Source organism: Pollachius pollachius (assembly GCF_949987615.1).
Source record: "Pollachius pollachius genome assembly, chromosome: 8".
In the NCBI taxonomy this organism is placed as follows: Eukaryota; Metazoa; Chordata; class Actinopteri; order Gadiformes; family Gadidae; genus Pollachius; species Pollachius pollachius.
In genome coordinates, this window is record NC_136941.1 from 18,565,751 (window position 1) to 18,583,215 (window position 17,465).

A 17,465-nucleotide genomic window follows, 5' to 3' on the forward strand; every position below is an offset into this window, starting at 1 on the left:
TTACAGTCATGGAGGTGAATGACATACATATGGTTTTGGTTCAGGATTCAAACAGTGCTGAGGGGGTTATTATGCTAAGCAATAGTGTCTATGACAGGGTGAATAAACAGTCAAGCCAATTTAGACACACAGCTCTTTTTTATTTTTTTATTTTTGCAACAACAACAACATCATCATGAAAGTGTCCTTCCACCGTTTAGTTCATCTTTTGCAGCTGCTGTGAGCGAGACAACAACCAGTTTAAGGCTTTGATTCTAGAAACGTGAATAGTAGGTATCTGAGGTACAGCCAAACTCTTGTCCAGAACACTATACGGGTCGTAGTCTCATTGTTACAGCGAGGGATCGGACAGTTAGCACCATTATTCATAACCCATGGCTTTGTTAGTGTGACACTGATGGGGTGCTTTGAGGTGGAGCCATTCCTATTTCAGTGGTACCTTGGAGAACACAATGTCCGAACAGTAGGCTAGTCATTTAAATCTGTCACGTTTAAATGACACAGGTTCATAGAAATGCACATGACAAAACACTCACTAAGTCCTGTTCCGTACATCCGTATTATATATGCACCAACTGAGCGTTTCAGCTCACGGCATATTTAATACAGGCACAGCGACATGAACAAACATCTCCCTCTCTGACTACTCTACAGAACATCAACCCAACACCCTGATTTAACAAGTAGCACATGCCTTTATCATCAATAATATAAATGCTTTTTCTGGGGTGTGTGCAGCCAATATTATTTTTTTAACTTTTTTTTTTGAAAAAAACATGTGGACGCACAGTTAAAGATAGAACTGCCCGTGTCTCTACCCCTTTAACATACAGTTGGATCCCACACATACACACATGTGTTCACATGGAAACGGATCCCGATTCTTTTGCTTTTGCTGTGAAAAAAGGGAAGCAGTATGCAATGGTAACCATGGAGATGCAATTAACACAGTGTACTAATCAAATGGCTTGGTTGGCATGGCGCAACAGAAACAACAACCAGGTTGGCCCGTAAACATACACGTCTCAGTTCTTTCTAGCCTAAAGAAGGAAAATAAATAAACCATTGCAATATCTGCTGTCAAACCGACATGACAATTCTCTGTGTTGTCACGATCGTATTTTCAAACTTTTACATTCAATTTAGTTAATTTGCCTGACCTATGAATTGAAGTGGATATTAGCAAGATGTATTCAACATGAGTGACCTGTTCCGCTATCGTATATACCAACTATGGGAGCGATGTAGGGATGTAGAGCATGTGATTTCTCGGTTTGACCACAACCACAACACCAACCGGTATTTCTCTGTTATCTGGCCTATATACTCATACATGTTGAATACTTCTCTCTAAAAGTGCCTCTCTTCAAAGGACACATTCTAGCACCTTTTTGTTATGTATCTCTTATCAGTCGTTTCATTACACATTAGCTCTGTGGCACACTGCTTACCTCAACATCACCGGCTGCCAACTCTCATTCGGGTCAACCACCATGTTGTTTTGTAACATAGCATGACCTGAGAGCCAGACAGGAATATAAATCACCCTTTATTGGATGGCATCACGGGGCTGTAACTGTATGTAGATGAAAAACCTCCCCCTCCTCCCTCACGGTCCTCCCCCTCTCTGTCCGCCTCTGCCTCCAGTGCTGGGCCGCACAGACAGCACTAGCCTCGGTACAGACCTCAATGTCTGTTCAGTCTACCTCTTAGAGCCCCGGCCGGCGCCCGCAGGCATGGTCTCTCCCTGGTACCTCGTCACACAGAAACCCTGCGTCGCCGCGTCTCCGGCGGGTCACACGGTGGTCTCGTACTCCATCACCTCTTTGGCCGTGCCAAGACAGCGGTACTGGATCCTGGGAGTCACCGGAGCGGAGCTCTCCAGCACCAGGATGGTCTTACGCAGCCTGCGGTCGATGAAGTGGGCGTCCCAGGCCGGGTACTTTTTCCTGGGGAGGTCTATCCGAATCACCGGCCCCTCAGTCCTCGGGGTGAGGCGGGGCAGCGTGGCCTGAGCCCCCCGGGTCGCCCGCACCTGAAAGACGTCGGCCTCCCCCCCGACCCCCTGCTCTCGGTCCTTAGTCCTTGGCAGGGTCCTGGGGGGGCTGGCCACCACGTCGGGGGGCAGGGTGGAGGCCGGGGACGCCAGGGGCTCGTCCTCCAGGCGCTCCTTCTCCACGATGTAGCCCCAGCCTGAGATGGGGCCATCGGGGTGCAGCAGGCAGTAGTATACGCACATGAAAAAAGTGCCCAGGGCGTAGCTGCTGGCCACCACGCACACCAGCGCCACGGCGGAGAAGTCGGAGGTGTGCTGGCCGCGGTACAGGTACCACAGGGTGGTGAGGGCCACGTTCTCCACAAACACCGTCAGGCTGTAGATGAGCATGCGGCAGCGTGTACGTCCCTCCCTCACGCTGAACCAGCAGAAGATGTACACAATGCCCACCATCATGTTGTAGATGATCTCCTCCCACTTGGACATGCAGAAGTCTGTCTCACCCTGGATGATCCAGAAGGTCATGATGCACCAGTGGGCCACGATGAAGATGCCAAAGTAGAGCTGGAACACGGAGGCGAACAGCGCGAAGGCCATGGTACGCGCGCCGATGGTGAACAGGTGCCAGAGGATTTGGATGATGACTGCCTTGTAGGTCATGGGGAGCTTGTCGTCCCGGGAGTCCCTCAGGACCTTCTGATAGGAGGCAATCATCCATGACAGAGATATCAGAGAGGCGGAGGCAGAGAGCCCTGGGGACAGAAGACAGCGAGAAAGGAAGTGAGAGAGAAAGAGTGGGATGGAGTGGGAGAGAGAGTGAGGAAACAAATTAGGTTGGAAGGAGAGAAGAAGGGAAATGAGGGTGATTAGAACGGAAGAAACCAGGGGGAAGAATACCACGAAGTAAAGCCGTATCGTGACTGCGCTGCACTCTACAATGCGAACAACTGGCCATTCTGATTATATCATTACTTTCAGAAGGACAAAAGAACTCAACTGAACAATCTCCTCCAAAGAAAATGGCGACTGGGTATTATCTTAACCATGGAGCCCAGCGAGACCAAGTGACACATTTTCAGTACTCAGCAGGCGCCCTATTGAGTCCAAGACAAGTGACTAATCGCCCTCTATGTGAGCAATAGGCGTTTGTGGAAGTGATGTCAATGCTTATTTTTACTGTCAAAAGAGTAGTTGGTAATCGTCTGCCAAAACATGACGTTGATGTCTTCGGCGCTCCGTGTGTAAACAGTTTCCCCAACAGTGTTTCCTGTGGTTAAAGGGCCACTTGGAGGGCCACGGTGCCAGTGTGGACCGGTGTCATGGTGCTGAGTGCTGCAGTGGGGCGGGACCCCAGCGTGGGGGGACTTACCCTGGAGGGGCAGGACCTGGCGGGCCTGGACCATAATGCTGAGCTGCAGAACAAGCTGAGGGGCACTTTTGAGGAAGGATTCCAGCAGACGCAGCATGCTGATATCAGCGCTCTGGAACATCATGCTCCAGTAGAAGTGGTGCCGCTCGTGGTCACCGCGCCAACGGCTCTGCACGCCCAGATACAAGGCGTGGACGTACCTATCGGGGAAGGGGGGGGGGGGGGGGGGGGGGGGGGGGGGGGGGGGGGGGGGGGGGAATAGGGGGAGGAGAGGGGATGCATGTACAGAGGGGGTCCACTAGAGATTCACTGCGATCGGTCAGCCTTAATGAAAATTAACTTAAAGAGTAGAAAGAGTGTGAAATGCGCCTCTTGCAATTTTCTCTAATGCTCCCGAAATGTGTTGCATGTATTGGATTATCGTGAATATTTAAAAAACCAATAACCGTGCCAGCGCTGTGGTTCTCTAAGCTGATGACGTTCCTCGGGTTCGTCCCCTGTGGAGAAACATCCCATTTGGCTTCCAAGAGGCTGTTTTATTTTTTTATTTTTCGCTGCTCTCATGAAAAGAGGATGAAAGCCGCTAAGTAGCGAGGCTGTGTGCATCTCCAGAAGGAGCCTCGCGCACAAGGGGACGATGGAGCCAGTGTGAAAGGGATCGCTGAACCGTGCTAGGGTTTGTGTAACCCTCATTTGTTCTGGTTTCCTGTTACACAAAGTGTCCTGCGGGACGTCATACATCCACACAGTATGTGCCAGCCCGTACAGTACAGCCTTTATTATCTGCAGGAGAGGATGCAGGGGCAATTTACTTCTTAGAATCTTCGATTTTGCTGACGCTTTGATCAGAAGCAACTTACAACCATTTATTCACACATTCACAGCGGAGTCAACCAGTCAGGAGTGGTCAGGGTGAGTCGTCTTGCTCAGGGAAACCTCAACACTCGAGGATCGTACTAGCAACCTTTCGGTTACCAATCACCTCCTGAGCTACTGCAGATACTATAGTGCCCAACCCTTCAAAGATCCTAATTCCGCTGATTGCGTATCACTGTCAGATAGTTCCTGAGTTTACGGCTTAGGATGCACACAGGAGGTAATCCTCTTAAGACACACACCCGCCGCCCTGAGAGCAGCGACAATTAACAGAGAACGCACAACAGCTTTAATGGTATTACCGGTAATTCTGCTTTACCACATCGGTATAATGTACTCCTGGCTTACGCACACACATACACACTCACACACGCACCCACACATACACACACACAAACACACACACACAGACAACAAACGTCTCAGGAAGAAGCCAAGAAATCAATAAATAGTGTTGAAGAGGCAGGAAGAGAAACTGTGAGGAGAGAGGGATAATGGGCGAGAGATGTGGCCTAGAGATAGCTTGTATAATTGATTCCCCTCTGATTCCTTTATCATCACAGAGTCTGTCTGTAAAGATTATTCGTCTAACCTTCCTCCCACCGTAGTTCAGCTGGAAGCCTCCTCCTGGCTGGCAGCAGCACAGATCTGCCAGAGCCAATCAGAGCGTCCAAGACTGGAGGACTGCCTTGCCATCTCTAACCGAGCAGCTGACCCACAGACCTAGAACTACCGAACCATGTGGGAGCGGAGAGGAACCTGTACACCCATTGCTTCATGGTCTCGCTCAGCACACGTTGGGACATTTTTAAGGGTTGAGTTTTAGGGTTGAGCTTAAAGCCGAACATAGAAGACCAAAAAAACAAATAAGTTAATATTATGAATGCTTAAATCCCTTGGAATTAAGCCACGAGAATTGGTCTACATATATTTAGATACTGCAGCAGTACGACTCCTTGTACATGAAAACGATTTACTCAGAGGAGGAGTATTTCACAATAATTTAGAGTCTAAAGAAAGGAGATTTGACTATATTGGCATTTCTGTGGATGAGTTGACGATTTTCCCCAGGAGATTATTGACCTAGAAGCCCATGAATGGGGTGGAGCCACTTCTCCACCCGTGAGACGTCAAAAAATGTACAATATTCTTCGACATGTGAAGTCCTATGCATGTTTCATTAACACATACCCACATGAAATGTAGCTGGGCTTGGAAGAATGCAAAGACTAATCAAAGCCCGCATGCATGCACAGATCGAGAAACAGATACAGATAGGAGCAGGGAGAGCGAGTAGGCTATAGGCTAGTGCATCTGCTTACACCCGTTTATATCGTCACATTCTTACCTCCAGACCTGAGCAAGCTGAAATATGTGAATGATGGCTTGAAAGATCCACATAAAGACTCTGCAGCAACCGTGGGCACCTCCCCCTGTGCCCGCTGCAGGCAGCCCCCCGACCGCAGCAGCGCGGCCAGCGCCCCGCTGATCGCTGTCCTTGGTGCTGAAATTGTTCTCCGTGCCCGTCGCCGCGACCACCGCGGCAGCCGTGCCGCTCTCGGTGGTCTCCGCATAATCGTAGGCGAACCATCTGAAGCTCAACACCTGCACGACCACCGAGGGGACTATCACAAAGACTAGAGTCAACGCAAACCACCAATAGTTTTCCCTTAAGTAGTAATCCGCGGCCAGCCACAGGTCTGAGGCCCCGTCCGAGAAAAAGACCAAAAGGGCGCACAGCGTCCAGCAGCAGTCCAGGAGGGAGTAGCGCTTCTCAGCGGGACGGCACTGCGGCGAGCGTTGGTCCAGGCTGGAGGGGCACTCGGGTGGGCTTTCGTTTCGCAATGAAACGGGTGCACCGTCAGATTTAGCGGCCATGTTTGTTGTAGAGAAGAGAGTGAGTAAGAGAGATGGGAAAATGATGGAAGGGGGAGGGGGTCATGTAGCCTGTGTCTATGCATGCGTGTGAGGGAGAGAGGGAGGATGGGAGGATGAAGAGGGCGAGGTATAGGTGAGAGGATTGGAGGACCGCTACCTCCGCTGCACCCCCATAGCAGAATATTAGTCATTACTATTTCATGAAAAATAGAGCAGTCCTGAGCGCTGGTTAAAAAAAGACTAGCACTGTTAATTAATGGCATTTTTTTTTGTAATATATATTTAAAAAAAACATTGTTGTAAATTGGTTTGTCCCAGAATGAAAAAGATGAATTCATTTTCAAATCTTTCATAAATAATGCACGGAAAGTAAATGATGCTGACACCTAGAGGTGAGATCAAGAACCACACATTAATAAATGAATTGTGGCCTAATAAACTGGTACCAAGGAAGTCTATTATTGTTTCGAACTGGATAACCTTCATTTCAGTATATGGAAATGATTCAGAAATAACAAATCATCTGTTTGGGTGTCATTGAAAAAACAAGCAGGGAGTTCAATATTTTGGTAGAGGGTTAACAGTCTTGGATATCTGTCCATCTACAAGAATCTTGCTTTAATTAGCCATTCATTTAGGCTATGTATCATGGATCATCAGCCCTTAAGTTAACTGATATGAGCTTAATCAAAGTAGCTTTGATAAATCAATTTATTTCTTTATCATACTTAATAAAAAAGCAGTTTTATGCTGAACAAAGTCCATCACCGGCAAAGCTGTTGTTCAATACCAGGTAGGCCAGTGCCTTTTGACATCATTGTCCCACTGAATATCATAATTATATATCCTAATTAAAGATAGACCAAGACGAAAACAATGAAAATGTACTAAAATTTAATCATTCATAAAAGCTGGAAAAATCATGTGTGACAGGGTAACACAAGAAGAATTATTAGAGTTAGTACAATATAATTTCAGCTTCAAGACAGAAAAAAAAAAGCGTAATTTCACCCATCAGTCTATAAAATACTAATTTCCTTAGCTTCATTATGCAAAAATGGAATTAGAATATATTATGGGAATTATGAAAGCCTGGCAGCTTTCAATATAAAACAAAGTCACTTATAGGAGAGATGCGATCTCACGAAGACACTTCCTAGCAGTATGAAACCTATGGACCACAATGCATGTTGTTGACACGGTTAGTGCAGAAGAAGGCATAAGAAGGCCCACGTACATGATTCCTTTTGCAAACATAGTCACAATATGCCAAAAAAACAGTTGTGTTACTTTCAATAAAACACTTTAGTCTCCATATATTATATGGTCTTTCCTTGAAACCTGACATTTTGTCAAAAGATAAGACCGTTGAAAAGAAAGAAAACAGTTGTCATCAACCAAGGCCAACAATGATGAATTACGTGTTGGGGGGGGGGGGGGGCTCTTCACCATTAAAAAGAGAGAAGAAAATCTTAAAATAATGTGCCGTCTCCTCTCCAGAGTGGTGAAGTGGTTCTCTGTCAGCCGTTGTCGATGGGATCCAGAGTGGGCTTGGAATGCTGGCACCATCCGAATGGGCAACAGTTAATCATTACAGGGATCTGCACAGAGGGACAAATCCTGGTGAATATGCAACGCTGTGCTACGTGCGAGAATGCAGAAGCATAAGGAGTGGTTTGTCAAGCCATTTTTGGCTCTTCTGTGAGGAAACGAGTGATTAACTTGGATCAAGTAGCAGCAAACAGCTGACATTTTAATACACCAAAGACCCAAGCAGAATAGCAACAATTTCCTAAAAGCCCATTTAAGGTCGTAATCACTCTTCTTCAGCACACCGCAGTTTGTAACCGGGCAACGCTCTTCAAACACTGAGTGCTGTTACACGGGTTCAACAGCAGATGGAACTGTACGCTAGATTAGGCTTTATGTGCGCATACAGCCCAGTTCAGCCCAAATAAAGGGTTTTAAAACATTGCAGGGTTGCAGCGGTGTGAACTGGTTAGTGCCGGAGCATATGAAGCTGTTGCCTTTCGTCACAAAGTTTACCACGTTAAATCGCCATTTTTAAACCATTTCAAAGCGGTTTTGTCGCAAATCTTTGATCTGAACTTCACTGAAACATGGTGCATACAAATATTTAAAATATATCGCCCTATATCCCATGTCGGATGAAGGCATGTTGGGCCAAGTTCTGCTGAGGCTTTCACTGTCCGCTGGTTATTTATTAATGCCAGACAAACGGGCCTGCTTGTAGCGGGCCAAAAGCAAACACTGCACCGGTCACCTGTTCCAACTGGCTCGCATTCAAATACCACTAACCATCCCTGACATTAAACTTAATCCATCAATCAACCTTCCAGTGGCCATTTAATTGAATTACTTTTCCAAAAAGGATGACCCCCCCGTTATGAACTTCCAAAATCTATTAATTATTATTGTCTTCTGCTGAAGCGTGAATGACTCAAAACGAGTGCATGTACTGATTCTATGAACAGATCATAGGCTTGTTGTCGTCTAGATCCTCACCTGGCTTACCGCTGGGGCTCACTGGCCTCTTACAGCAGCGTGCAGTTGGACTTCTTCTTGGCCTTCTTCTTTTCCATCGGCGTTTTTCTATTGATCTGTCGCACCAGGTCATAGAAAATCTACAACACAGGAGATGGAGCTCAGAAAATGTCTCATGTAGATCTATCGAAATGCATTCATATAGAAACGCTGATGGGGTCATACTTGGCACTGGCACCGACCTCGTTTACGTTGATCTTTGATTTAGCTGAGGTCTCTAAAAAGGCACAGTTGTTCCACTGGCGGGCAAGGTTCTGCCCCTGCTCCTTCCCCACCACGCGCTCGTCCTCCAGGTCACACTTGTTGCCCACCAGAATCATGGGAACCTGGTTCAACACAAGCACTTCTCAGTTAGACACGATTGCTTTGTTATGTTAGACATAAAGTTGCCATCTCGAAGACCTCCATTTTGTTCTTATGTCGTAATTCCCCGCTACATACGAGTGAGTTGAAGAGCGTGCGTGTGCTCTTCTCTGACGGAACCACTGCTGCTGAGTGGTGACACGTCATTAACTGCGCCGCTTGAGATTTGAACACCTGGTGGGTAAGTCTCCAAGGACAACTAGTTTGTAACATTCATAGTACAGAAAATGCAACGGCTTCCATCAGGGGGCCATTGACTCAATGTTACCCAATACAGGAAAGGATAAGGATTTAACAGACATTTATTGAAACAAAAAGCTTCAGGGTTGCCACTTAAATGTAATGATAAACATTTTATAAGGCGTACTACCTCATGTTGGCTCATTCAGTTATACATGGCCAATCAACCCAACTTCAATCATTAGTGAGGAACATTGGCAAGAAATGGATTCAGTATATTACACTAATTAATATTAACCTCTGGTTAATATTCAGTGTTGAGATGAAGCCTTTTAATAGAACACTGCTCGTGAATACAGTGTAACCATGGATACACAATTAGCATCCACTGAGGTCAAACTGTATTTCCTATTCACGCTTTGGGTGAACGTATTTATACACGCCTGACACCAAATACTAACTGCACAGTCACCAGGCAGGCGGCTATGAATAAATAACGCCACTCAGCATGGAGTAGCTCATGCCTCTGGGGCAGGAGATGATGTGAGCCAGAGTGAATGTGGCCGATTGCATCTAATAAAGGCAACTCCATTTCCATTCGGTTTCTACGGCGCCCGCCCTCACCCACAGAGTAAATTTACATGAAGTAGAGAGGATCGGAGATCAATGAGAAACCAGAGCTTCATGTTAACAAAGCTATATTAAAAAAATATGCCGTATTTGTAAACCTTTAGTGTACTAAATCCTTTAATGACCATGATACGTCATCAGGGTTTAAGACAAAATGCTAAGTGGAAATACCGGCTTCTCTGCCAACAATGCAGCGGCCACCTTGTTCTCCTCTAAAACTTCTGTTCCGGGTGAGAACGTTTGTTTTGGTTATGGCCTCTGTGTTATGATTCACTATTCTAAGAATCGCCCAGCGTGCCAGATATGAAACAATCTAGCACACAAATACAGTGTGCTTCCGCCATAGAAGCAAGCAAACAAACTGGATTCACGAGAGCGTTCTCTTCGTTACCAGTAATAAAAAAGACTTGTCTATTTTGAAAATACTTCATGACCAGAGCCGTGCTACATTACTGTAACTACGAAGGGTTGCATTTGAAAGATGGAGACTGCTTTGCGCCCAGAAGGATTTAAAGACATCTGATCCAATACCTGATCAACTTACAGTGTGGGAATAGTAGTATCTTGTCATTGACAAACATAATACTTTTGCTCGACTCAATATATTGCTGCGCTCAGCTGGTCTTGCACTGGTGTTCGTCATAGTCCTCCACCGAGCTGAGCCTCGAGTCTGGGGACGTGGGGGCAGGTGGAGACATCCTCTCCAACATTGTGAATTTGGACCGCGGCACCCATTTTAAAACCAGTGTTACCTAGGTTGCCCATTTAAAATCAGGTTATGTAACTGAAGGTCTCTCTGGAATTACCCTACATGTTGATTTCCTGACTTAACCTTGCACGCTGTTAAACAAGTACAGAACTTCAACTATAACTGGAAATCCATTTGGGTCATGCCATTATCTTCTCCGATTGGGCGTTTCAAGTGACACAGGCAAGGCCATTAGCCAGTGAAACTCTGACGTCTTAAACATGAATAGCAGTGAATGACGCTTGGTGTGGCGAGCTAATGTCTACAAAGGCCTACACTTTATGAGCCTGTGTAGGGCTATGTCGCCAGCATCAGTAATCACATCAGTCCGTTTCTTTGAGTGCGTTTCCATGGGATCAGACTCCGGAACACTCACATCCTCTGTGTCCTTGACTCTGAGGATCTGCTCCCGGAGGTCCTGCAGGTCGTTGAACGTCGACTGTGCCGTGATGGAGTAGACCAGAGCAAAGCCCTGGCCGTTCTTCATGTAGAGGTCCCGCATGGCCGTGAACTGTTCCTGGAGGACCGGGGGAGAGAGAGACACCGTCACCAAAGCCCCCACCTGTGTCCGGACCGCCAGCACCCTGCTGCCGGGTCGCCTCTAAACTTACAGTTCCGGCCGTGTCCAGGATCTCCAGCATGCATTGCTGTCCATCCACCTCCACTTGCTGTGGGGAGGAGAGGAGAGAGGAAATGTGATACACGTGGCAACATGGACCAGGGGAGTTACTATGCAGGAGGAAAAGCAGGCATCCGTACCTTTCTGTAGGAGTCCTCTATTGTGGGGTCATACTTCTCCACAAAAATACCTTGCACAAATTGAACTGTCTGGAAGGCACAAAGACAAATACTATCATTTAGAATAAAACTTACAATTTGAAGCCTTCATTTGTAGCATATGGGAAAGTATAAAGACAATGTAAATGATATGTGAATCAGCCACATATACTTCACATGAATGTAAACTCAACTCTTTATCAAAAATCGAATAAATGATTTGTAGTGACAGGCCCATTATAATGACTTTAATATGGCCTAAATTATAAATGACCAAATGAAAGCCGGCCTGTTGGAAGTGGAAGGCCTGGCCTGTACTCACCAGTGCTGACTTTCCCACGCCTCCTGACCCCAGGACCACTAGCTTGTATTCCCGCATGGTAAGGCTACTTCACTAGACCGCGCAAGGAACTACAGGCGCAGAACAAAAACAAATTAACTGTTGGTTAATTTACAAACCACTATCAGCAACTTTTGTACTTAATACATAGTAATACAAACAAGAGACAATCAAACTTATGCAAGAAGCAAAACCACATTGTGGGTTGCGGTGCCACACTAGCAAATGGTATCCCGAATCCTTTCAAGCACGGCAATTATGACCGAGCAGTAAAGCGCGGCCGACTGACATCAGCAGATTCAACTCTCCCTCTCGGCCAGAAGAATGAGCTCCGTCCCCCACCCACTCTCCGGGGACGTCAGCTGTCTGAGAAGGTGGGGCTCGTGCTGCGCCCCAAGTTCTCATCGCAGAAGAATCAAGAAAAGGAGAAGTGAGGGGGTCACTTCCTCCAGCACAGTCACAGCTCTCTGCTAAGTCACCAGGTAAAGACTCATGGCGCCAGAAATAACTATCAGAACGAACACACACACACACACACACACACACACACACACACACACACACACACACACACACACACACACACACACACACACACACACACACACACACACACACACACACACACACACACATTCTTTTTCCAAAATAAGAAGAGTGATTTAATTGAACTATCGTTTAATTATCATCTAGATGATAAATGCAGACATAACATACATGTAAATGTTTATAACCTGTATTTTTAGGTTCTTCTAGGCTGGGTTATTTCCATATCATGTTTAAAGGCTCACGAGAATATTTAGAAGATTGCAATTGCAGAATAAAATACTACATTTCCCAGGAGCCCCTTTGCCTCTTACCACAGCTACTTGAACTGATTGTGTATTGATTTTGAAGTAAAAAAACAAACAAGGACCTGTAGTATAGTGGTGGCAAGCATCAAAAAGCCAGCTGTGTAGCCAAGGCACAGTACAGTGTCTCAGATGTTCTGGATGCGATGAATGCCCTGTTGTCAACCACCAGAATGAAATGAGAATCCCATTTGATGGTACACCAAAATAGTCCAATTAGCTTCAAATAGTGCATCTTTAAAGTGATATTCTCCTAAAATTAACCAAAACATGTTCCCAAAATATAGTAGCACAAGACAAAAAACTATAAAAACCTAACCCTATACTAACAAAAGCAACCACTGCTCTGGAAAGGCAGCACAAGGCATATATCATGCTAATATGAGGCCACTTTGATTCACAAATGTCAAAGGGGGTGGGCGTGTGCGCAGAGAAATATCATTAAAGAGGCTCTTTGAATCTACTAATCATACCGGGTTTGCCGATCACAGACTTGAATCATTACTGTGGGACCTTTGTCGAACACAATACAAAAAAACACTCTGTCACACTCAACCAGCATTTGCAATTCTAACTACGACGAATGAAGCACACGCAGAATCCCACAATGAAAGACGGACACATGAGGCATTCTACAAAGGACCATTGTGATGACCACCCCCCACTCAAGTGTATCAGACAAACACTGAACCAGAGATCAGAGGAGACAGCATCAGCCACCATGTTAGAATAATTGCAAGAGATATGATACACCTCAGTTTAATGAAACATCTGGCGATACTTATATGGCTTTTATAACAGGGATGAAAAGAGCAATATGACCTTTTTCATGTAAAATCATAAATATGAATACCACAACAAAGGCCAAGCATTAATTAATATGAGCGGTCTCTTTGAATAGCATTCAACTGCATACTACAAAATTGAAGTTTTCATATCAGGAAGTAAAACATGATAGTAAGAAACAACCATCAAGATCAACAGGTGCTAAATAGCTTTGAATAACTTAATATGTTAAGCTTGCGTTTAATCACTTACGAGAAAAGACCTACCGTGTACACAGCTGCTGTCGATGACAGCTCCCTCTACATCTGGCAAGGAGGGCCCAGCAGACCTTGTAGCAGGCTGATATGGAGGGCAGGTGCTGAGCCGTGCTGAGACCCAACAAGCTAGGCTTCTCCAAACGAATTCCCACAGGAAACAAGCACTGTTTTCAAACAGGAAGAACAGTCAGAGTAATAACTTTACACACTGCATTTCCTTTAAAAAGATAACTCGATTTAGAGATTAGATTTGTAACGCAGTGTTTAAAGTGTGGTATATCACACAAATATCGATGTGGCAAGTTATGATTGTCCTATAATATCTGGTTTCATGATCTTTACCATTTTTTTTAAAGATTGGCGTTTATATAAAAGCAGCTTGATTTTTTTTGGATCAGAAAAGAAAACGGCAAATGAGTATACACCGTCTTCTGGGATCATGATGCCATTAGGGCTGATTAAAAGGAAACTCGTTCAAATAAAGGCCTTCTACCAAAGTATTGTGAAAATCTCTCAATAATTGCTGCGCCAATATTTTCTACTGTCGACAATGTAACATAGGCCACAACTCAGCTTCAGCTCTGCTTTGCGCAGTGGCTTCCCCAAACACGATAATAGTTTGAAATAACTTCATAGTAGACATAAATCCAACATGATTTTAATTCTGCCCATTTGTATCGCACTGTGCGGGCAAGTCTAATGATCTCAATACCACACAACTAAGTTATACTAGTGTTTATGTAGGGCTTTATTCGCCGCTTCCTAGAGGAAGGGTGGGGCTGTGAGCTCAGACACCCGACACAGACACACACCCGACGCAGCGGCTCTAGAAGTTCTAACGCGAGGGGAACCGTGGAAATGCGTCGTGCTGACTCCAGCCCAAACGTTGCCCTAACTGCGGCTCCTCGTTGGAGCTGATGTCGTCTAGGTGTGTTAACGCCTTTCAGGCGTGAACCCCTCGGCTCGGTACCCCAGCATTACACACCTAGACATCAGGCTCCACATGCTAACGTTTTACCACAAATAAATCTCCATCAAGTCCAAAACGCGGCTGGTTAGTGGAGCCACGACGCGGTGAACAGCCCTTCGCCAGGGACGTGTCGTGCTACGTCTAGTTATGATCGATCACGTCTGATCAGGCCGTCGGTTCGCCTGGTATTAATAAACCCGTGTTGGTGAATGTTAGCCTCCCTTTACAGCCCGGCGCTAGCGGCTAGGACAGGGAGGCTAGGAGTTAGCAGATCCAAAGGCGTGGAAAAACAACCGAGCCCGTTACTATAGTTAAATTATTTTGTTGGACGTTTACACCCCGTTTATGTACTCGCATATTCAGCGTTTGCAAGCCAGTGGCCCTAGTTCAATACTGATGAAAAAACAGTAGAAGTTGCTCTGATGGCGAACTAGTTATTAGCCGATAATAGCTACTCGGGTTAGTTAGCCTAGCTCTCTTACCCGAATCAGTTATTATCATTTCACTTATAAAAAAATCAAGCTCTCTTGTTTTCAAAGCGATATGCAGAACAACCTGTGTTGTAGGCCTCAACCATCAGATACTAAATGCATATTTCGAGACCGGAAAAGATTTGAAGTCACTTACCGTGCTCCGCTATGTGCAGAAATCACACTCGGCGTGAATGTACGGAAGGGTTGTAGCAGGGGCTGCCGATTGGATCGTCAGCAGCCAATCAGGTTAAAGCGGTTTTATTACATTTATTTAATGTTAATTAAATGTTTTTATTTTTTTATGGAAACACATCCCCTCTTATTTGAAATAAATACAGTAGGCACTATAATGTTGTTGGTTATGCCACTACTTCTTAAAACAATTTATTCCTATATCCTGGTGTGATTATAGGTTAGGCCTACATTATAATTAAGTCTAAAGTTAAATAATCAGATGGAGACGTGGGTTAAGAGAGTGGGATGGATCACAACATATCATATCGATAAAACCTTTAGCATTAGGGAGCTTGTAGCCTCAAGAAAGAAACAACACACTAAAATAGAGCCCTAACATTTTGACTACAACACACAAATATTCAAGTTTTAGATTCATTGTTAACCTCTGCCTTGTCTTGTTCAAAATACCTTTACATCTATGTACATGTCAATGTCCTGTATATGTAACACAAACCTCAGTGATTTTGATGAATTTATCTAGTGACACGGCAATAATAAGAATAAGAATAATGAGGCTTGCCTTTTCATTAACGACAACTCAAGATATGTGTATTTGAAACCTCAACAACTTGTGTTAAACACACATTTGGCAACCACACACAAGGATTTTATCAAATGGTAGTACAATGCCTAAGCTGAATCCTACGTATTTTTCCTTTAATGGTGCACTGTTGAATAACACTTTTGCAATGGGAAAATATTAATTTATGTACATGTATTCTTGAATACTGGATACTATTATCCTGACAAAGGTTGGATCCTGTGAGAATACAGTTCTTCTAACCTGTGTGTTCATAGTTCAGGTTACTATGGGTCTCTTTCACTGACTTCTGGCAATGCCTTTCACAATGTCAATGCACCACGCTAAAGAAAAAGACACCCAACTGGCCACAGCCCAATATCTGAAAGGACCAGGGGAGAACTTACATCATAACTTTCTCAATAGCATGGCCAAATATGGACATTGAATTTATGTGAGGGGTACGCCTGACTTAATGAGTCAACAGGCAGTGTGTGGTAATAACATTGGGATTCTAACACTCATCTTCACTGTATGCTTAGTATACCTGTAATTTATTCATTAAGTTAAAGACGTATCAGAATGTACTGAAAGGTTATTTTACATTAAAGCTTGTTCGGCCAAATCCCAAATGTAAGTAAAAAGTGGACATAAGATAAAATAATTGAATTTGCTTTAAGTAACAAAAAAACATTTCGAATTCATTGTGGTAATAATCTAAGGTCATTCAGAGTATCATCGGTTACAACACATTTATTGCACATTAAAATACATTCCCCACTGCATTTTATGTCCTCATGTTCTTAGTTTTAACAGTTGAATATACAAATGACATTCAGCTTGTCAGGTGGGTACCAAAAATGAATTTGTAGTATCTTTCAAAATATATATAGCATTTTTGTTTTGCTAAATGAAAAATCCAATTTACCTGGCACAAATAATTCAGTTATTGAAAATGTTCTTGTGGCATTAAACAACAAGTTTAATACAAGACATATATATATATATATATATATATATATATATATATATATATATATATTTCAAAACACCTCTAGTCTTTATTTCACTGTTACGAATAGAGTTCAATAAGTGGAATGTTACGCTCCAGCAGGGTCCACCTCTCATGGTGTCTTGGTAGAATTAGGTGGTTCTATCAGAACAAACGTGGTTTCACTGGAGAATGAGAGGAAGACGGATAGGGGGTCTGAAACGATTCCCCACACATTTTGATGTCTTTTAAGGAGAGTCTTTTGTTGATCAATCGTGAAATCAATGGGGAAATCCGGTAAGCCTTCTTGATTCTCTTGTCCCCTATAAAGTCCTTTCATATCTATTGGCCTACCGCTCAGTGAAACGCGCCAGGGGCAGGTTGTAGGATCAGTAAGCATTGGAGACGTTTCCATAGTTCTCTGCTCTACTGTACAGTTCTATTTGGAAATCAGATTAGAATCTGTATTTTACCAGGGTAAGGTGTATCCGGATGAGGCTGCACAGGCCTGTGTTCTCTCAGCTCTGCGTGCCAATAAACCCATTGCAGGCACACTGTACAGTCACTGGGGTTAAAACATAGTATAAAAGTGTAAACACATGCAGGGTGTATGTTTAGACCTTACTGGCGGCTGGTTTTTCATCACTCAGCTCAGGTC

At 44.5% G+C, this 17,465-nt stretch overlaps 2 protein-coding genes across 2 annotated transcripts; both read right to left on the reverse strand.

The window, feature by feature from the left end:
• Positions 1–1,795: 1,795 nt before the first annotated feature.
• xkr7a (XK related 7a) lies at positions 1,796–6,166 on the reverse strand (the record flags this gene model as incomplete). The annotated part of the gene is made up of 3 exons (XM_079741256.1): positions 5,590–6,166; positions 3,366–3,565; positions 1,796–2,748 (listed from the first exon to the last, which is right to left on the reverse strand). The coding sequence occupies exons 1-3, from the start codon at positions 6,117–6,119 to the stop codon at positions 1,796–1,798; spliced, it is 1,683 nt and encodes a 560-aa protein (XP_079597382.1). The 5' UTR covers positions 6,120–6,166.
• Positions 6,167–6,996: 830 nt separating this feature from the next.
• rap1aa (RAP1A, member of RAS oncogene family a) lies at positions 6,997–15,272 on the reverse strand. The gene is made up of 9 exons (XM_079741267.1): positions 15,214–15,272; positions 13,626–13,780; positions 11,705–11,793; positions 11,365–11,433; positions 11,217–11,273; positions 10,982–11,122; positions 8,867–9,010; positions 8,646–8,764; positions 6,997–7,720 (listed from the first exon to the last, which is right to left on the reverse strand). The coding sequence occupies exons 3-8, from the start codon at positions 11,759–11,761 to the stop codon at positions 8,675–8,677; spliced, it is 558 nt and encodes a 185-aa protein (XP_079597393.1). The 5' UTR covers positions 11,762–11,793; positions 13,626–13,780; positions 15,214–15,272; the 3' UTR covers positions 6,997–7,720; positions 8,646–8,674.
• Between the last annotated feature and the right edge of the window lie 2,193 nt (positions 15,273–17,465).

Bases quoted from the DNA above. Each gene is read 5' to 3' on its own strand.
- rap1aa (XM_079741267.1), bottom strand. From the start codon at position 11,761: ATGCGGGAATACAAGCTAGTGGTCCTGGGGTCAGGAGGCGTGGGAAAG. The intron at 11,123-11,216 runs GTAAGTTTAGAG...CCGGTCCTCCAG, and splicing joins TCCTGGACACGGCCGGAACT to GAACAGTTCACGGCCATGCG. The intron at 9,011-10,981 runs GTGAGTGTTCCG...GTGTTGAACCAG, and splicing joins GAGTCAAGGACACAGAGGAT to GTTCCCATGATTCTGGTGGG.